The sequence below is a fragment of the Microtus oregoni genome, unplaced genomic scaffold (genome assembly GCF_018167655.1).
Source record: "Microtus oregoni isolate MIOR12 unplaced genomic scaffold, Mior012 000027F_ref0000203, whole genome shotgun sequence".
Classification (NCBI taxonomy): Eukaryota; Metazoa; Chordata; class Mammalia; order Rodentia; family Cricetidae; genus Microtus; species Microtus oregoni.
Genome location: NW_024543086.1, coordinates 2,824,438 through 2,845,590, shown reverse-complemented (window position 1 = coordinate 2,845,590; position 21,153 = coordinate 2,824,438). Strand labels below are relative to the sequence as shown.

At 48.5% G+C, this 21,153-nt stretch overlaps 2 protein-coding genes across 4 annotated transcripts in view; one reads left to right on the top strand and one right to left on the bottom strand.

Annotated features, from left to right (window-relative positions):
* Cyfip2 (cytoplasmic FMR1 interacting protein 2) overlaps nt 1-21,153 on the bottom strand; it is a 121,805-nt gene that overhangs the window by 44,499 nt on the left and 56,153 nt on the right. For all 3 annotated transcript variants that reach the window (XM_041675908.1, XM_041675910.1, XM_041675909.1), the window contains 8 exons: nt 20,963-21,116; nt 19,772-19,928; nt 19,266-19,362; nt 17,908-17,984; nt 14,859-14,967; nt 12,807-12,926; nt 8,266-8,465; nt 5,795-5,882 (listed from right to left, as the gene is read on the bottom strand). In XM_041675908.1, the coding sequence (XP_041531842.1) occupies nt 5,795-5,882; nt 8,266-8,465; nt 12,807-12,926; nt 14,859-14,967; nt 17,908-17,984; nt 19,266-19,362; nt 19,772-19,928; nt 20,963-21,116 (1,002 nt within the window). The remainder of the gene's footprint in view (nt 1-5,794; nt 5,883-8,265; nt 8,466-12,806; nt 12,927-14,858; nt 14,968-17,907; nt 17,985-19,265; nt 19,363-19,771; nt 19,929-20,962; nt 21,117-21,153) is intronic.
* Nucleotides 956-5,668, top strand: Fndc9 (fibronectin type III domain containing 9). Its single transcript, XM_041675912.1, has 2 exons — nt 956-1,083; nt 3,151-5,668. Exon 2 carries the CDS (start codon nt 3,158-3,160, stop codon nt 3,836-3,838), a length of 681 nt encoding a protein of 226 aa, XP_041531846.1. The 5' UTR covers nt 956-1,083; nt 3,151-3,157; the 3' UTR covers nt 3,839-5,668.

Genomic DNA, 21,153 nt, shown 5'->3' with positions numbered 1-21,153 from the left:
ATAGAGTTAATTAAAGATGATTTCATCCTGAGACCCTTAACCAATTACCACCCACGAAGACTCAACTTCTAAATCAGGCGTGTTCTGAAGTGGGGACCACTAATCAATCCAGTTTGAGGGCTATATTGGTTGAGTAATCTTGACAAAGGAGACATGTATGTGAACTGTTAGTGCCTATAACTATCTCCTGCTGTGTTCATAGTTTTATAGATGGAGGAACTGGGATCCAGACTATGAAAGACTCTTGCCCAGAACCATAACACAGGGGCAATGCAGGAGGAAGAAGGCAGAGAATGTACAGGCGGGGAAGAGTCACAGAGGAGAAGTGGGATGGGAGAGGATGGGAATGAGCTTACAACCTTGTGGAACAGAGAGGGGCATCTTTGCATTTGAAACCACTATCCACTAAGAAGATCTGACCAGAGTAAGAAAATTATAACTAGTCAGCCTGGGATACGGTGAGCCCGAGGACCTGGATTCAATCCCCAAGACTCGTGGAAAAATGCCAGGTATGGTGGTATACATCTTTAATCTGAGAGCTAGTAAAATTCACTGACCGGCTGGCCTTAGCCTGCTTGGTGAAAGCCCAGGCTGATGAGAGACTCTGTCTCAAATAGAAAGCAGATAGTACATGTTTGGGGAATGACACTCAAGGCTGGCCTCTGATCTCTACACAGGCATAACATGTACACGTGCGCTGAACACACACACACACACACACAGCATTGATAACAAGCCAACTACAAAGAAAACAGGAGCATCAGAAGAATTCAGTGTTGCGGGGATCGACCTGCAGAATACTGCCCATTATTTTGGCTGGAGGAACCAAAGCTCCTCTCACTGGGCAAAAGCCTTCTCTGACTGGTCCCTGAAAGCATTGTGCGTAGATGCCTGCTGGTTGCCATGGTGAATGATGCTGATCTGAAGAGATGAATAATGTGAGCGTAGGGGACGACAGTGGCGTTACTCAGTGGTGAGAGAGAGATCGGGGAGAGCCTGGTGCGGAGGAGGGAGAAGCACATCGTCTCGGATTTGGTCCCCTCTCAGAGGAAGAAGCCTAGCCATACCCACTGCGAGCATCAGGTAAGGGGCATGAATGGCTGTCTTGGCAATGAAAATGGCTTTTTCTTTTACGCTGCCTGGAGAAGGGCCAGGCTGTGGGAAGGGAACAGCTAAAACCAGGAAGAGTTTAAACACAGAAGGGAGGAAGAAAATAAATATGGGGGGGGGGGCATGGATTTATCCCTGGAAGCTGAAGATGCTGCTGGCATCCTCAGTAGAAGATCTTAACAATGTCCGCTGCAGGGAACCCAGGCTATAACAGCCAGCAGCAGAGAGGAGGCAAACAGAAGGAAAGGCATGTGTGAGGATAGAATTCCCAATTACCCCGATGGGAGGGTTTTACAGAGTGCAGCGCTGTGTATTATAGGGTATGAATTCTGTACCATTGATGGCAGTTGGAAGCATGTTTGCTGGATGTGGGGGTCCCTGGTTGGGGAGGTGAGTATGTATGACGAGACCAGGGAGGGAGGATAAGTCAGTCTCCTTCCTGATAGTCATTTCTGGAAGGATCTGCACACACTTGTCTCATCTTCGTTGCTTCCCATTTCCTGGGCAGAATTCCCAGGCAAATGGAAAAGAGGGATTCCCTTTCCCCCGCATTTCACTTTCTTTAAAGAGGAAAATCAAGGATGGAAAAGCTGCTTTATACTGTGGCATTCTCCCATGGTTCACTTACCCTAACAACACAAGCGAAAAAAAACAGAAATCAGTTTGGCTTAGTATTCCCTCTGGGCTACGGTCTGACCGACAATCTACAACGCAATCTGCACGTCCGGCTGGAGAGGAGGGATAGGGAACACGGTAGGGGGAGATGGTCACCGGGACACACAGAGGTTGTCTCCCATCGACTCTAGATTTTTGATCAGGGGAAATTGAGAGGGACCGTTTTCTCTCTCACAGATAGAATGGAAGGAAAGCCAAACCCCCACGTCTCTCTGTCACCAAAGCAGCAAGGCCGGCAAGGTGAACAGGGCTCATCTGACTTGTCCAGCACACAGTCACGCTGTCTGTAAACCCAGTGGCTTTGCAGGGAAACACAGTGACTAAGTTCTCTCCCCGTTAGCTGAGATGCCAGCCTGCTCATCTGTAAGATGGGGATGGAGAGTCTAAGTCTATTATTATGTGAGAAGCCATCTACCAGAGCCTGAATTCAGCAACTGTTTACTTGCTGTGAGTGGTTAGATCAGTGGTTCTCAACCTGTGGGTCATGCGACCCCTTTGGGGGTCAAAAGACTTTCACAGGGGTCACCTAAGACCATTGAAAAACCCAGATATTTACATTACAGTTCATTACAGTAGCAAAATTATAGCTATGAAGTAGCAACAGAAATAATTTTATGGTTGGGGGAGGTCACTAGGACATGAGGAACTGTATTAAAAGGGCGCAGCATCAGGAAGGTTGAGAACCACGAGGTTAGATAGCCACAAAAGTCATGGTACTGGGACTATTAGAAGCTAAGCTATCTTGGGAGCTGATGACCTTGTCCTGAGAAACTAATATCTTGTTACCTTGGACTCTGACAAAACATAATACTAGCAGAAACTCTGAGGTGAGATTGCAATTGTGGCAGGCAGGTGCCGCAGTAAATCTCCACTAGCCATGGGAAACATAACTCAGAGTCTGAAAAAAAAAAAACCCAGCCACTGAGCAGAATGTTCTAGGTAACAGCTCAGAGAACTCGCAGCAGAGTCAGGAGGCCAGGAGAGGACTGATCTGAGAATCATAAGGTAGGCCCTCTGAGAGTCTATGGATCTCTCGTCACAGTGCCTGTGTTTACAAGGGCTGGGATCCATGTTTTAAGTAATGGATTTCAGCCAGGATGGGTGTGGCTGGGGCCATGTGGGCACGGATTGGCCAGGCCTGAGGGCTACCAGCTTTGTCGTGAGCCAGCCCTCATTCCCACTCGTACATCTACCACTTGTTAGCTGCCTTACGTAGCTTACCCTCTGGGCCTCCATTTTTTGGGTCTGTATGATGAACTCAGTGTTGGTGGCCATCCCAAATGCTCAGCCTACAGTAGCTAGGACTATATGGTAAATAAACACAGACGGAGGGGGACGTCACTCTTCGCTGTGATTTGGTTCCAGAACCGGGATGAACATTGAGGTTGGGAACGTGTCTTACACGGGAGCCATCGTCTCCTGGTCGACCTCGGAGCCCTGCTTGGAGGACTATTACCATATTATGTACAGGCCTAACTGGAACAGTATCTTCTCCAGCTACCTGCGCTACAGCTTCCATCACGAGGAGAAGGTACCTCGAACCATCACCTCCGTGGCACTGGAACACCTCGCCCCTTCCACTCTCTACTTCCTCTGTATCAGCTGCAAGAAGGCTGCCTTCCCATACAGTCACTACTGTACCATGTTCCACACCCTGGATAAGAGTCCGCTAGCTGCGGGGGGCTCCCTGGTGGACCCCCAAATTTCCCTTTGGGTGCTGATGGCCATCCTTCTGGCCTGCTTCACTGCGGTGTTGGCCTTCATCTGCCTCCAGTTCTGGTGCATCCGCTGTCATGAGCCTCGATGGTCTTACAGAGCTGGCCACATGGAGGAAGCCAATGGGTTGGTAAGATGGCCAGAGGAGGCCCCAGCCCTGGGTCAGAGGGAAGAAGACCTGCAAGGGCTCCCTCTGGTGGAACTGCCACGCAAGAACTCTGGGATGAGAGCAGAAGCTGAACCGGAAGCAGAAGCCAACCAGGATGTGTTGGGTGTGGTAGTCTTAGCTAGGGAGGGCGGCAACCAACCAGCCATACTGCCTCACTATAGAGAGTGAGCAATGGGGAGGAGATGGCCCATTTCACACAGCCTAAAAATGCTCTGTATACTGCATCCTATGTGAAAATTTGTCTATAGGTCACCCACTGCCCTCCTCTCAGATTTCAGTGCTGTATAGATGAGTGGGGTTGGATGGATGCCAGATGACCACGGTCCCCAAGCTGGAAAACACAGACCCTCCAGGTATGTCAGGGGCAAACAAGGCCTTGCTTCAGTGTCGTTCATTTGGAGGCCTAGCTAAGCACTGCAGTGCAGGCCTTGCTTCAATATTAAAATCAGCTGCAGCTATATCACACAGAGAGAGCAAGTAGCCAGACCTGAATCTGACACTCTACTTGGAAGAAATGCTGAGTCAGATATGGACCCTGAGCTTTGCTTTCCGTCGTTCTTTTTAAAAGGATGAAGGCCTCCTTCTACTTCCGGGCAATCGCACACCACACCCTGCGTCTCCAGGTTCATTGTTTTCTAAAGCCACAGACTGGAGCATCACTATTCACCATCAGCAGCTGACACCTTTTATTTAAACTGACCACAGCTTTAAAACGCAGACTCTTAGGAGGCAGCTTTGTGTTATCCCATAAACAAAAACCCAGGACCCTGCTGTTATAAACAGTAGGGAACAGGTGTAAGAATAAATACAACAAAATAATATTAAATTTGATGACTCATTCTGCCTGCTAATGCCTCTGGCTTTAAGAGCATCTCTCTTGTGTTCCATCAAAGGAGAGGCTAGCATCTCTTACCTTTATATAGCAAAAGGTTTGGAAGAGAATTGGAAAGAGAAGTCTGTGTTTTAATTTGTGAACCATGTCTGTGAATAGCCTCAAATGATATCCGCCACCACACCCTCTTTTCCTGGTGTGTTTGGGGTGCAATCTCACTACATAGCCTTTGTTGACTGGAACCTGCCATGTAGACTAGTCCTTGAACTCACAGCGGTCCTACCGCCTCAGCCTCTCCAGTGCTAGGACAGGTGAGTGCTATCACACCTGGGTTAGAAGCTTCCTTTGGTTTGAGAAAATTACCTTAAAGTGTCTGACTCCTCTGGAGAAGACACCCGCCCCCGCCCCCAGCACCTTCCTCATACACTGTGAGTGGCCCATCCAGAACTTCTCTGGGTTAGCCACACTTGTAAATCTTGAAGATCTCTTGGCCTTATCCCATCGTATTCACGTAAGCTGACCTCTGCTTACTCTGAGAATGAGATCTAAGGTGGCCATTTTTTGTTCTGTCACCAAGAAAATCACTGGCCTTTTTTTGGTGAAAGACACGTTTCACCTTTATGGTGGCTTCCTCTATTCCTCCCACATGAGTCCCTGTCATGATTAAACTGCGACATTGGTGGGCCTCGGTGAAAGCCATTCCTTATCGCACATGTGGACATGAAGTTATAGGTCGGTGTAGATCAAGTCTCTTTGCCCTGGGTGCATGTCTAACTCATGGCTGGCCGACACGGGGCAGATATTAAATGTCACTGAATGAATGGGCAGAAGGACCCTGTGGGGGTAATTAGAGTGAGGATGTGCGCATGTGTACACAAACCATATGAGGTAGAGCAGACCTTCTGCTCAGAGACAGCCCCAGCCATCCACAGTGGCCTACAAGCCCTGTCCGTAAACCCCTTATATTTACAGAGCCCAGAATCCCAGAATCCCCAGACTATGTTAGGGTGCATCGACTAAGAAATGGGAGGAACTGGGAAGCCGCAAGGAGAAGCCCCACAGACCCACTTACCCACAAACCTCAGCACAGCTCCCAGCAAGTTCTCCAACCCCCACAGCTTTGGTCACCCCATCCCTGCTGGCTGTGAACCAATAAAGATGGCTGTATCTGCAGTGGTTTCTGCCTGGCTCTCAATGTACTGCTTGACACTCTCTGATTCTGGGAATACCTTTCTGTCTATTTTTCTCGCACCCTGTCTGTCACAGGTGAGATGGGGTAACTAATTAATTACCTTGGATCCATAGAGGTAATAGGGCTGCACGTTGGCAGGTTTATCTCGTTGTGGTTCCTGGGTGAAAGGGATGGCAGTTCGGACGAAACTAGAAGACAAGAGACAGAGAAGCAGTTAACTGAGTCCCAGGAACACCCTTCACGGGACAGGAGATTGCCAAAGCCCCTCTCCACCGAGGCCTACAGTATGTCCTAGATGGATGCCTACAAAGGAGCTGCACTCTTTGGATTACTACACACTTCCCTATTCTTAAACGGGGGAAACCTGGAGACCAGGAGGCACAAGAGTCAGAGTGTCCTAGGTCTGAACTTGGCCTTTTCTGGGGCTCCACTTTGGTTTAAAAGTTTGCCAGTGAACTCTCTCTGTAAAGGGCCAGGCAGAAAATCCTTCAGCTCTGCAAGCCAGATGTCTTGGTCACAAGGACTCAGCTCTGCCCCCAAGCAGGAAAACATGATAAACAACAGCAGGCTAGCGAACGTGCAAAGTTCCAGGAGAGTTGTGACTTAAATCATCTTCATAGTCACGACTATTCCTCTTTGGATTTCCCCCTAACCACCTACTAAAGATGGCAACACTGGGCTGGGGAGATAGCTCAGCCATTAAGCACGGGCACCCAAGTTGGGATCCCCTAGATCCCATGGAAAAATGCTCAGTGGTTATAGCTGCTCCCCTATAGTTTCGGCCTCGGGAGGTAGAAGGTGAACTCAGGGGATCCCTAGAGGAATGTACAAGCTAGGAACAAGCTATGGAAAATTGAGAGAGCCTGCCATAATGAATAAGGTAGAAAAGCTACCGGAGATGATTCCTGTCATCAACTTGGGGTTTTCATGTAGGTGTGCTCATATGAGTGCATGTGTGCACACCCACATATTGTGTGACCACACATATTCAAACATACATACATGGACACAACACATGCATACAAAAATGAAAGGAATGATGACAAAGCATCCCCAAAACAAAGACGGCAACACCATTCTCAGTACATGGACTGTTCACAGCCAGTTCCCATTCATGTACAGTTGTCATGGCTGGTGACGAGATAGGGTATATAGTTTGTGGGCAGGCTATAGTTTGCAGCCCTGATTCAAACGTGCAATAAAGTTAAATCTTTATAACATTGGCATGTCTTGGTCACTGCACAGATTCAGGTACGTCTGTGTATGAAATCGTCTTGTATCCTTCCATTCATTCAACGTGGATTCAACTGACAGCACCCTGATCCAGGCTCCTGGAGTTCAAAGACCACTAACACATTTCCACCCATCCTTTTGTTCTCACTTGGTTTATGAATACAGGTGCGAGGCTTTGTGTATGAAGGATTAGGTCTTATCTCTACTTCAGTGCCTGCCCCAGCGCTATGTGCTCCTTCCAGGAAGCCAAGTTCCACCCTGTAAAGACACCCGCTTTGTGCTTACATGTCTGTGTAAGTCCTTAGAACGCACAATGTGATGGAAGCATTGTCCACTGTGCTCTCCCAGGTGATGATCCCATCCCTCCTGGCCTTTGGAGTCTCTAGTCTGTTCCTACTGTATCTTTCATGGCTGCTGTGGGGGGTCCCTGCATGTGTTAAGGCCGGCAGGGAAACAATCCAGATGAGGCGAGGATGAAACTAGGGTTCGGCTGGACTTCAGTTAGCCAGCGCTGCGCTGGGCCAAAACTGCTGGAGTCTGACACCGGGTGGTTTCCTTTTTACACATTTAAACAGTTACCACAACAGAGCTTCAGGTGTGGCTACATCGAGACTCCTAACACCTGCGACTTTTCCCACAAGAATGGGTTCTATTGACTGAGGACCAGGGCCCAGATAAGACCTAGGGAGGAGCAGTTTGTAATGAGCATAACAGCAAAGTCTTCTGCACAGTACAAGGGACCTCTTCCATGAGGATGAGTTCTACTGACCCACAGACAATGCTCAGGCGTCTGGGGTGTTTGCCAGGGCTGGCTTTACAGACTAGCAAAGCTGACCAGGTATTAACACATTCATTCACAGCCTTCTGGATGGAAAACAGGTGTCAATTTCTTCTGAAGAAAAAAGGTCTTCGTGTTTAAACAATTCTGATTTTTCTAATGCTTATCTGTGAGCTTGTGGCTACCTTTATCCTTCATCCACCCCACCTCCCTTAGTGTTACCTTTTAGTTATGTAGAAGGTCTGCCCGTAACAGATTTCTGCTGTTTGCCTTGCTGATACTTTCCAACTCACTCAGTTTTGAAGGAGAAAACCTACACTGATATTTACCTCATTCCTGAACTGGGCCAAGTCTGGTTAGAAGGCTCCGAGCAGCTGGGTGGCATTTGCTGCTCACCATGGCATTGTTACCTTCAGTACAGAGTCTACACCCAGGAGCGGCTCCGGATAAGCACTTGTCACAGGAATGAACAGAAGTGCTTGGTACAGTTTGGAGGCAACTGACCATAATAACCTCTTCTCCTACCCTGCCCAATAGCCCCTGCACAGGGATTCCCTTACCGGTTTGTGGATCCATTATAGCAGTAGTTGGGAAGGAAGTCAAAGTTCAGCTCCCAGAAGACATGCAGGGTGATGCGGCCGTAGGGGGCTGATACGTTATGATTGGCTTCTCGGAACATGGCGTCGAAGCTGTCTAGCGTCATGTGCTTACAGAGGAGTCGGTGGGTGAGCCGGTTAATCTCCAGCAGCCACTCTAGCTCCTGATGGAGAGAGAAACCGAGGCTGCTAAAGTGTTGCAGGTAACAAAACACATACGAGAGAAACCAAGGCTGCTAAAGCATTGCAGATCACACACACACACACACACACACACACACACTGCACACTCCTTACATCTAGGGGAGACCTCCCCAAGACAACCTCTTGACCTCCTATGTAATGACTAGAACCCCCTGTAGTTGTGCAGGACAATGTCCCCCTCTTCTGATACTGTAGGGACAGGATAGGGAGGGAAAGCTACATGCAACCTGAAGAAGATGTCTGACCACGTGCAAACACCATCTGCAGCCCTCTGGGTAGAGAACGTGTCTGTGTGATTTCTGGTTTCCTAATTGGTGAGGAAAAGTCCGTCTCTTAGTGTTAGTGTCATAAGGGTAATAATACTGAGTAATAATCCCAGTAGAGGTTACTTCTCTGTCCTGCAGGAAGCGCTAAACAGTTACTACCACCTACTTAGGGTTAGTTATTCAGCTGAAATATGACATTTTTTAGGTTTTTAGATGAACCCTCATCAAATTTTAACAGTGTTGTATGGTTTAACTTAATTAGTACGTTCTTATCATGTGTGTGTGTGTGTGTGTGTGTGTGTGTGTGTGTGTGTATGCCAGTACTGCTGTAGCCCCTATACATGTGAAAACTGAGGCTTTGAGAAGACGAAGAACTTGGCTTTGGATCCAGGAACTAGGCTCCAAGGTAACATTCTTAACCATGACCAAATTACCACTGGAAGGTGGGCAGTGGTGGTGCATGCCTTTAATCCCATCACTTGGAAGGCAGAAGTATGTGGAGCTCTGTGAGTTCGAGACCAGCCTGATCTACAGAATGTGTGTGTGTGCGTGCATGCGTGTGCATATCTGTGTGTGTGTGTGTGTGTGTGTGTGTGTGTGTGTGTGCGTGCATGTATGTGCTGGGGTTAGAATGCCTCCTCTTTTGGATTGCAGATCCTGCAAGGCACCTATAGTCTGTACTCAGCCCCACTGACCAGGAACTTGTGTGTGCCACAGGCTCTCACCATTTGGAGTTCCCCCTTCAGGAGAGGGTGAACTCAGAGTTCAGCTTTGCACAGAATGGGACGTGTGTTTGCTGGGAAAGGAAATGGTGAGGGGACCTTTCTGGCTGGGTTTCATTTCTTGTTCTCCAGCTTGTCAGGCATGACTGTTCAAAAGAACAAAGTCCTGATAGGGAGAAGAAAGCTCAAGTTCTAGGCTATGCTTTGACAAAGCCAGCTTTATAGAGTGGTACCGCTCTTCCTGTCACAGAGGGGAGAACCAGAGGCTCAGAGGGCCAACAACATGCACAAGGTCACACAAGGACTATAAAAAAAGCACTTGGGGCAGCATGCTGGGTCTTTGGATTCCAGATCACGAGTCCTTGATCTCTTTGACACAGCTGCCTGGAGAGATGCAAGCGGTTGGAGGTCCTTTGGAAGGAGAATGTGATATAAAGCCAGGCTTCATAGTCTAAAATCATATTGGGATGGCATGGGCCAGCTCTCCCAGGGAACTCAGTGAGTCACTGGCCACAGAGCCCCCTGCCCTGCCCCATGCCCCCAGGACCTGACAAGTCCACTTTAGTAGGGTCGTCATGGCCTCAACCTCCCCTTCTGACACTGTAGCTTGTGCTCTGGAACTCAGACTGCACGGCTTTAAAGTGGGGATGCAGACAAAAACTGCCAACACTAACAGCAATGGGGTTGAGAAGGCCAAGAAAGGGGGACTAACAGGAGTGGAAAAGGCCATACTAGAGGCAGAGTGGAGAAGCCCATCACCCAGGGCTGGTCCTGGCATCATGACAACTACCTAGTTGTTGCCGTGCTACAATGGGCTAGGGGTGGCAGACCCTACATGTTCTAAAAGAATGCTAAAACTTGGATTTCGGCCGTGGAGTGGTGGCAGTTAGAAAAACATTCCTGGTCTCTGTACCTAGAGGAAAATGAAGGACGGAGCACAGACTCAGCTCTCTGCTTCCACCTCTTGGGCTGAGCCGGCTCTGCTGTCTTTGTTTCCATTTGCCGAGGACGTGGTAAGACGGCAAACAAATTTGAACTGTAACTGGCTTCATTTCTAAGATCACTGAGCCCTCTTAGCACACTGTGTGGGGTACCCTGTTTGGGGGAAGTTAACGGGAGCTGAGGAACAAGCTTGTCCTATGGTTCTAAGATTTAAAGTTTCATAAACTCATGTTAGTGTTAAAGGGTAGACACGAGGAGACAGTACTCAACTCTGCTCGTGCTGGGGCTGCGACACCAAAGCAAGATGGGAAAATAAGACAGCCAGATGGGCAATTTTGAAGAACCAGCGGACAGAGAGGGGATTGAGGAGGAGGGGCGGCTAACCACAGGAGACCACAACTCTGAGAGGTCAGGGAGGTGACAGTAGGAATCTGGGAATTAAACACAGCAGGGGCTGGCGGGCCTATGGGGCTGACTACAAGTTCAGGAGAACTGGACCTGCTTAACTGAGTCTAGTCAGAGCCAGGCAACCATTGCCATCTGGGAAGGCTCGTCCGGTGCTGTGAGAGGTCCTGGAATTTTACTTGAATGCTTCCAAAGGTTACACAAAATTTCAAGACCACCAGCAGCCAAAAGAAAGCACAGCCCGCAGCCTGTGGCTTCAGCATCTCACTGAGACTCCCTTCTTAGCCCGCTGCATAACGAGGGGACTGACTCCCCACGTCACTGCCATGCCTATCTTTCCACACGTGGTGACTTCCGCATTTTACAACCGTTTCGAAGGCGGAGGGCAAGGGCACATTCCTTAGTTTGTTTCTGCCCTTGCTGGGAGGTGGAGGCTGTAGCCAAGGCTCACAGGAACCACGCCTACCCACAAGGAGAGAGCCTCCCTAGGGGGTCCTTCCTAGGCCTCCTGGGAAGAGGATGTTCTGGGTGGGAATCACTGCCTCATCTGATTAACAAGGGCTTTCACGAGGTGGGCACTCCTTGGGCTTCCCACAGGTCAGGGAACCCTGATTGCTCTTCGAGCAGATGAGGGAGGGGGAATTGATCGGGGGAGGGGGAGGGAAATGGGAAGCGGTTGTGGGGACGAGGCAGAAATCCTTAATAAATAAATAAATTTAAAAAAAAAAAAAAAAAAAAACAAGGGCTTTCACTGCGTGTTTTCATTTTGTTCCAGCCAAGAGAACATTCAGTGTCTTCCAGGGAGTGGGAGGTGGCCACGGACACCCGCCCCACCCCCCAGACATGCTCATGAGTGGGAAACAGAAATGCACGGATGAACAAAAGAGGAGGAACTCCAACTCCCACCTCTTGAGAGATAAGCACTGAGGATGTCCTAACATGCACAACACAAAACTGTATCTCCCAAGACAGAGGCGGCTAAGTGATTGATTTCAGGAATGTGAACTAGTCTACATTTTCCTACGTTACTCAAGACTCAGGGGAGTAACTGGGGCATGTCCTGCTAACAGATGGGGTAGATAGTCCCTCCTCCCCTGAGCCCCAGAGAACACAGCAGCCCCATTATAGTTCTTTTTCTCCTTGGAAAAAAAAAAAAGCTTTTACTTATTACATGTTTAGCAAGAACTAGGACTCATCCCAAATTCTTTCCTGGTGAGTTCCTTCTGTGGCCTTCCAATGACTCTGAAGTTAACATCTTCACTTTAGTGGCGAGGAAACAGGCTTCATGAAGATATATATATATATATATATATATATATATATATATATATATATAACCTGCCCAAGGTCACAGAGCTAGTGACTATCAGCGACAGGACTGGGAGTATAATTCTGTCTGAGTCTGCTGTTCTAGTCCAGTGCCCTCTATGCTACCTCTTGGAGGAAAACAAAGTTGACAGGGGGCAATTCCAACTACTGTTTTCTAGAAGGGGACAGGTTTATTCCTGACTGGGCAACAGAGATAGATGCAAAATGAAAACACAGGGTGGTATTCAAAGCCATTCATCATTTCATGATGGAGATGCGGCAGAACAACCAAACAACTATAAGGTCCTTCTAGGCCCTCAATTAGTACATGCTCAAGTGACCTTGTGTTACTCTCTCTAGCCTATGGAAACTCTGCCTGCTTGCTCTGCTCTGTAGAGCCTAAGGACATAGCCAAACAGGGATGGTCATCTCTGATGGCAAGGAAATCCTCCTCCAAGCCTCCATGCCTGTCAGTCCATACGGATGGTAAAATCGCTCCCAGCCTAGTCACGCCTTTTTTTCCCCAGTTGCTATGGCCAGGGGTGAAAGACATCCCCTGCTTCTCTTGAACTGGCCCAGAAGAGCCCCAACTCTTTCCAACTAGGCATCAATCTGAGGCATCCTTGAGCGGAAAGCCTGCAGGCTCCCAGGGTCTTACCACAATCGAAGTCAGGTCCTCACTCTCAAAGCGGCTGATGGCCTGGTCCAACGATTTGTACATGGCAGCGGAAATGCGCTGGGTGATGAGTCTGTTCAAGTCAATGGATCGACCCAACAGCTGAAGGGCAGAGGGAGGTGGGGCGGGGGAGAGAGAGTTACTTGCTAGCTACACAGATATCTGACAACTCAACACAATGTACTGGTAAGAAACTGTACTAAAGTGATAAGGGGCATCGCTGGGACAAGGGATGGCTGTATACAGAACATAGATGGCATCATGAAATATCTTAAAATGGTAATTCTAGTTAATCTTTAATCTCTGTGTATATTATATGTACGTGTGGTATATGTATAACGGGTAGGATGCTCGTGGGAGTGTGGACATGAGCATGCCACAGCGTTGTGTGTGTGTGTGTGTATGTGTGTATGTGGAGGCGAGAGGACAATCGTGGGTATTGTCCTTATCCCGCACTTTGTGTCAGGGCAGGGTCTCTTGTTAGCTGCCTGAGCATGCCAGGTTTACTGGCCCTCAGACTGCTAGAGATTTCTCCATCTCCAGTCCTATGGTGATAGTGCTGGAATTAGAGATGCTAGCTACTGTAGCTAGCTTTGCATTAGTTCTGGGGATCTGACCGCAGGCCCTCACTTCTCTGAGCCATCTCCCCAGCCCCTCTGTTTTGATTTTATAAGAGAAGTCCTTGCTCTTGGGTCATACCGGCTGGTGAAGTGTCAAAACAACTGCAATTGTTCTTAAAAATGTAAGAGAAAATGTATGTATAATAACACACGTGCATTATTTATACACATGACCACTCTAACATATATGAGAGAAGATACATACATGAGAAAGAGAAAATGGAACTCAATATAGTGAAACACTCTTCGCACGAATCCGGCTAGACTGGAGACGAGCACCTTACTATTCTGACTTCTCTGAAGGCTTCACACAAAACCCGCTGAGGTAAAACACAACTCATTCTGTGGGAAGAGGCTTGGGGAAAGCTCCGACCTCTGGTAAATGCTTCTGTTGACACCCTAGCTTCAACCCTGAGGTTCATTTTGTGTCTTCCCGCTGTTCAATTTGGAGTTTCCAGGGAGCAGAAGCCACCTTAGCAATGTGTGCCCTCATGGGAGTGATTTTAAAAGCAAGCATATGAAGAGCTGATTAAAGGGTAGGAAAATATAGCTTAAGATAATTTCCACTGGGATCCACACGGATATTACTGCAGATGTTATAACCATTTACTGATCACCCGCTGTGTTCACTCCACTTTGCTAGGTATTAAGAGATTATTACTCTTCGAGCATTATTTATCATAGGGTAAGTTTCCTACTAACTGATTAAGGTCCCACAGGGGGAGCCTGTGGCTAATTCTGGCTGCGTTGCAATTGGTGATGTTCATCTACTCAGCCTTGTTTCTTCTCTCCTGTGACTGGACACTGGCCATGGATGTCCAGGGAGTGCAACAGAACCATGTTCATCTCAGCATCTTCTTGGCCTCAGCTCTGGTCCTTCACAGAGATCAAGGACCACAAAGCAACCACACAGATGCTATGGCACACAGACTGTTCTGCTACAGGTTTGGCCACCAGCAGGGAGGGCTCGGATCTGTGGTGGTCCCTGTTAGGATTTTCTAGCTCAGATTAGCATTCTTAAACAGAGCTATATGTCCTTGTCCCCAGCAGCGTTTCTTCCACATCTGGGGACAAACGTGAACAGAAGCTACTGCATAAAAACACACCAGTTTCTAACCCACATTTAGTTTGACTCACTTCATTTAAAAGGGTTGCAGCCCTCTTCACTTATTTCAAGGGTGGGTCTGCCTGTCTCTGTGAGATAGTGCTCATGAGGGAAGGGGATGACTCAGGATGGCGGGTGGAGAGGAGCCAGGAAGTCTAAAGCTTGCACCAAAGGATGCTCACTACCGTTTGAAAGGATCTGAGGCTGCTGTGCCTGGGTGCAGACACAAGGCAGATGGGGAAGTCCACACCATCTCCTCAGAGTCTGTTCCTCCCCAGTCCTCCCCATCACGGCTTTCTCCCTCTGTACCTGGACATGTCTCTGTTTTAGCAGCGTCTCGTAGCGGTTGGAAGGTGGGTACGGAATGATCACCCCATAGTTCTTACATTCAGCTCGGAAACGTTTATCCAGCAGGACACTGGAAGGGAGTAACACGAAACAGCAGCACTGAACATGGTGGCAGATGGTTTCTCAACAGCCCGGCCACATCTACGTCAGACCACGGGGTCCACCCATGAAATGTGACCTTAAATATCTCAAACGTAACTGTGTCTGCTCTGGACACGGTTCCCCAGAATTCTTTCCAGCCACAGACGCTCAATGTGTGACATGGGATTTCTAAGTTAAAGATGGGCAACCCAGGGTGGAGATGTTAGTCTTTCCTTCACTTATGACGAAAACAATTGAGTTCATCCTTGGGTATATCCCAGGGAAATTCTAGGGACCAGGAAAATTCAAGGTCCTTCCTGTCTTCAAGGTACTGACTTTCCAGTGAAGAGATTGACAGAGCAAGCAGGGAAAAAAAACAAATGGTTTGCAATAGGAATCATGTGCTCAGTGTGTCTCCTTCACCAGGCAACACAGACATACATACACACACATACTCATGCAAACACATATACACACATCAGATACACAGCTACACACACACACACTCACACAGACATTCATGCACATGGACACATGCACATGCCCATATATGCAGACACCTATGGTTATATTTAGTGTCGCTGTAATCCTATATTCAGGTGTACTATTTTCATCCTCCACACTGAGGCACAGGTTGTAGTACTTTGAAAACAATAAAACAGGATCATTTGGAGTGAGCAATTATGGGAAGTCTTTGCACGGCGGTTTTGTGGGCCAGAGATCGGTTGGTAACGACACGGCAAGGTTATCTCACACACAGTGGTCTGTCTGAGATAAAGGGAAGAAGGTTTTGGGAAAAACACACTCATTACACCAGTCTACAGGCCAGATCGTGTGGAACCACAGGGCCCTCACAGAGAGAGGCAGGTTGGAGAGATGAGCTGGAAGCCAGTTAAGGTTTTAAGTGGGAAAGAGATGTATTTAAACTTGCACTGTCCAAAGCAGCAGCCACCAGTCCCAGTGCCTATGGAAGGCCTCAAATGAGGCGGGCTCAAACTGGGATCCATTGCCACATGCACACCAGGTTTAGGAGGTCTCGGAGAAAACAGGGAGATCTCTTTAATCATATTTACACTGACTCCACGTTAAAATTTTAGTGGCTTTGGTTTGTTGAATTAAATAAAACATATTATTAAAATGCCAGCTGTTGCTTTCCCTCATTAAAATATGGTTGATAGACTTCGTTGACTTCCCATGAGGAATGGATGGGGAGTGGGGTGGGGTGAAAGTGGGGAAGAGGGGGTAGTAGGAGGAGGGAGAGAGAGGAACTAGGATTGGCACGTAAAATAAAAACAATTGTTTAGAAAAATAAAATAAATAAAAAATATGGCTGCTAAAACCCTAAAGACAGCAGAGGTGGCTGCCATCTGTGGTGGCATTTTATGTCAGGTGGGCGGGGTTAGCATGTTGTTACCCTTTCTGCCTAGTGCTTTCTCTGAATTTCCCAGCTCCTCTCAATTTCCACCCCTTTGAAAAGCATTCATCTTGCAGGGAAGGTTGTTGAGGACTATTTTCAAATGGGGATATATATTTAAAGACTCTCTTTATTTTCTCTCTCTCTCTCTCTCTCTCTCGTGTGTGTGTGTTTGCCTGTGGAGGCCAACAGGGCAATAGATGCACCTGGAGTTAGAGGTAGTGGTGATCTACTTGTTCTGGGTACTGGGAATTGAACTTGGGTCCTCTGGAAGACTACCAAGAGCCCTTAACCACTGAGGCATCTCTTCAGCTCCCAAGATGGGGAGAATTTATAACCTGAGTATAGAGTGTCTCCAGAATGTGACATTCCTGGGCTAGTTTCCACAGACAACATCAGCATACTCAGGGCCGGCACTGTCTTAGAAATGCTGCCTCCCCTGCTGTCGCTACCTCCTACCTGATCGGCTCACACCTATTAAGCAACTACTTAGTGATGGATGTCCCTCTGTGCTTTCTATCTGCTTATCACTTAGGATTCATTCTCTTTAGTCAGTGCAGCTCCTGTGCCCATCTTCTCGTGTACAGTGCATGTCAACTCCTATCTGAAATGTGTCAAGCCTGTCAAAGCAAAATGGAGCCAGTCACTTCCGTGGGGCAGGGGGAAGAAGCAACTGAGGTGGGGACTTGCCCTTAGGATTGCTGGTTAGTCCAACTGGACTTCCATCAAGAACCATGATTCTTATATAAACATATTTTCTTTCATGATAACACCATTGCAAAGATTTTAAAACCCAGGAATTCCTTGGGGATATGGGGGTGGGATGGGGGGAGTTAAAACAGTATCATCCAGGAAATACTGATAACCCTATAAACCTAAGGCATCTCCAACTGAAACTTCTGCACACACGTCCATCCTTACACACCTAAAAATGCATTCTCCGTGGGTTAATATTATCAGAGTGAAGTTTAAAAATAAAGATGAAGTCAAGCCGCCACCGTGCATACGAAACCACTTTGTGGCAGTGTATCGCTCTCTGGCATCTTCAAGGCTTATGGTGCCCGGGTACGCGACACGCCCTCTAGTGGCCTGGATATGCCACTGCATGAAGTAACTAGCTGCCGGATGCTGGAATGTAAGCTATTATTTTTGTACTACCTCCACCAAGGCTTTGACCAGAAGTTCCCTTTGCCTGCACATTCTGGACCCGTCCTTCACCTGTTTCACTCAACTCCCTAGACACGGCTTCCTTAAGATGGTCTCAACCAGCTCAGGTTTATCTACCATATATTCATGAACTTCCCTCAGTTCTCATCACCCTCTGTCCTCCCATTGAACCGCAGACCTCGTGAACTTTGTACACTATCTACCTGCTCTCCCTTACAATGTGTTTCGATGCCTGGACCCCTGGAAAGTGCTCGATCCCCCATAAGTGCTGAGCAAGGGAGAAGAAGGAATCCCGTCTTCCGGGCAGCAGGCTGATGAAAAGATGCTACTCAGCCTACAGTCCCTTACCTGCCGGCCATGGCTTTGTAGTAGGCAAAGATCTGGTCTGCCAGCTTGTAGACAAACTGATCAAAACACAGGTTCACCTGGTGAAGAGAAAGCGGGGGGGGGGGGGGGGGGGTCAGCGGTTCCTGTCTGGATTAACCGCGGGAAGTCGGGAGGGCACCAGGGCAGACTGAAGTGCATTCTGGGGCAGCATGGCCGCTTTGACAGAGGGGATAAAGGAGTAAGCATCTGTGGCCATGCAGAAGTGAGGAGTTTGGCCCCTTGCTTTCAGTGTCTTCAGTTAGTTACTGGAAGAGCCAAAGTTTAAAAGGACCCAGGAACCAACGTCCTCATTGCGCCCCCTGCTTGGTCAGGGACCACAAACGAAAGCTCTTTCTCTCGGGCCATGAATACCCCTCAGCGGCCTGTTAACCCAAAGACTTTCTTGTCTGCTCCATGCATTTGATTTTCCTTTCTCTGCAGAGTTAATTTGGGGAATGCCCTTAGAAATAGAAAAGCCCCTTTCTTCAAGTTTTCCTTAAAATCCCTCTGGTTTTTCATGTACAAAGTCTTCCCGACTCACAGGAGACTATGAAGTCGGGAGGGAAGACAAGGTCACACCCACCATGGAGCATCAGAGCCACATCTTCCGTGAATGACCAGAGAAGAAAGTGGCCAAAGTGGGACTTGAAAGAGACCAGGGCTCTGGTACCAGCAGGGCGGCAGACAGAGGGAGGGGAGGGGCTTGATCTTTGATTCCTTTCTACCAAGTTTCTAAGATGATGTCTTTATCGAAAGGTTTCTGTGCCTATTATTTGATACCCACTATATCACACAGAACAAAACCCACCGAGGGTTCTGTACATGATACTGGCTTTACACCCAAGGTGCTGGCTTCAACCCACGGTGCTGGCTTCATAGTCAGATAACTGAGGCCTCCTGCCTGGGCCTCTGAACCTCATGATCCTCAGTGTACCCTCTAGCAGTGAGGGATCTAGAGGGTCAAAGTAGGAGTGCTCATTTAGACCCCACGGTCCCTTTCTAGAACCAACTCCAGATATTCGCAGCCCCTCCAGAGACCCCATGGTCTTCTTCAGAGCTCATGACCAGCCTCAGGAGGAGTTTGATGACATCACTCGCAAGCCAAAGTGTATATGCACATGAAGTGCACATGAAGCCCCGCATGGTAGATACACAGACTAGGGATGAGGAACAAAGGAGTGAGCCATTGTACACTATTAAATTCTATAGCCACAGCAATCATGCATATTGCTCCCTGAAGTCACTGACATTCCCCCACCCCCCATTTGCGTTTATTTCTGGAGGACTGGCCAAGTTCAGCCTCTTGGGGACTGCAGGAATGAAGGCAGCATGTCACTTGCCTCGGCTTCAATCTCATCGTAGAGGAACTGCTTTTTGAACTTGGTGAGGGCATAGTAGGCGCTGTCGTTGTAGAGATCCAAGGGGTAGAGGACATACCTGGAAGGAACACAAGAAACATGGGGGTAAGTTACACTGGCCTGGAAAACACAAGAGGTATGGGCGGCGAGGCAGATGGTCTGGAACTGAAGACAACCTGCCACCCCTCCCTGTGTCCCCACACCTCCATTTAGGAAGGACTTGCTCTCCAGTCTGCACACAGATATTAGCAGTCCATGCTGCTAATGGATCCCCTAGTCTGAAAACCTTAGCCTAGGAGAGAACTTCTTGGTTCCTAGAGATGGTAATTTCCCCAGTATGGCTGTTATGAGAGGGACAAAGATAGGAAAAGCAGGTAGGTGAAGGCCTCATCTCTACTCAGGAGTTTCTTCTCTAAAGCTGAGAGGTCGGTGGCAAGTCAGCCTCCCACTCAACCCCAGGAGCTTCCTGTCCTAATCCTGCCTCTTACTCCATCATGGAAGGTTCTTTGGTTTCCAGGATATGGTCCGTGAGAATCCAGGGCATGGACATCTCAATAGGGAACTGGATGCGTCGGCCCATGGTTAACTCCAGGAAGAATTCTCGGAACCAGAGCTGGGAGAGGTCACAGCACTGCTGCAGGGCTTCTGGAAGAACAGGAGAGAGCCTTGGTTTAACAAAAAGTGCTCACCCGTCACGGCATTTGCTGTGCATTTGCTGTGCACTGGCTGCCACTGTGACTGACATCGGCATGCCAGGTGCGAAGCAGGCATGTCCCATACAACCCTTCCCTGATCTCACTGTCTTGTGCCTGAAGCCAGCTTAGTAGCATCCATGGTGAATAGCATCTGTCATCTTCTGACACAGGGCAAGTTATGGGGGAAGGGGTGGTGAGGTCTCAAAACTTCTGCCTTCCCACCATTTCCACTAACTCCCTCCAGAGTCATCCAAAAGGAGGGCTGATTTACATACAAACGGTGTTTTTAGAACACACAGTCAGTGCTCACTTTCAAGGAATCATGGCCCCTCATCTCCTGTATGTGATGATTCTGAAGCCCTTACTCTTTGGAGGTCTTGAAAGCCCACCTCAGGTCATTCTTTAACGGAGAAGCACTAAGACTCCCATGTCACTGGGGTCCTACTTGTCTTTACCCTGCTCCAGTTAACCCCTCAGTGCAGAGAAGAAGAGGACATGGGACTGAGGTGCAGCCTGGAAGCCTTCCTCAATGAGGAGCAATGGGTACAAGGGAGGTTAGAGCCACTCTGACCAACAGAAGGCTGATCCAGAATATACTGTGCTACAGGCATGCGTCCCTGCATGAGTCCCCTTCCTAACCAGTCACAGGCTAATCCAGTGCACGCTGAGCTACAGGCTTGCACCCAGTATGATTCCCCTTCCTAACCAGCCACAGGGTGTTCTGGGGTATAGACAGGCATTCCAACATGATTCCCGCCTTTAACTAGCCATGACTGTGTACCAGACAAAGTCACTGGGTCAGAATGAGTTCAGCAGAGCCTGGCCTTTCCTACCTTCCCAAGCTGACAGAAAGGTTTTCCTTTCTGTTGTTTTTAAATTAATTCTTTTGCCCCTGGGAGCAGATTGTGCCCCGCTGTGGCTCATGATTCCATCGGTCTCCAGCTTCCTGCCCTACCGCCTTGGCTGTGGAGGAGGGTGGCTCACCGCTGATGTTGAGCAGGTGTGTGAAGAAAAAGGACTGCTTGTGGAAGTCCTCTATGGCGAGGACGATGGGCCCATCCAGGCTGCTCCTGAGGGTCTTCTTGGAGCCGCTCTTGTCTGCGATGAGCGACTCAAGCATGGTACGGACCATGTACAGCTTGGAAAGAAAGGGACAGAAGGTCAGGTGGCCCTCC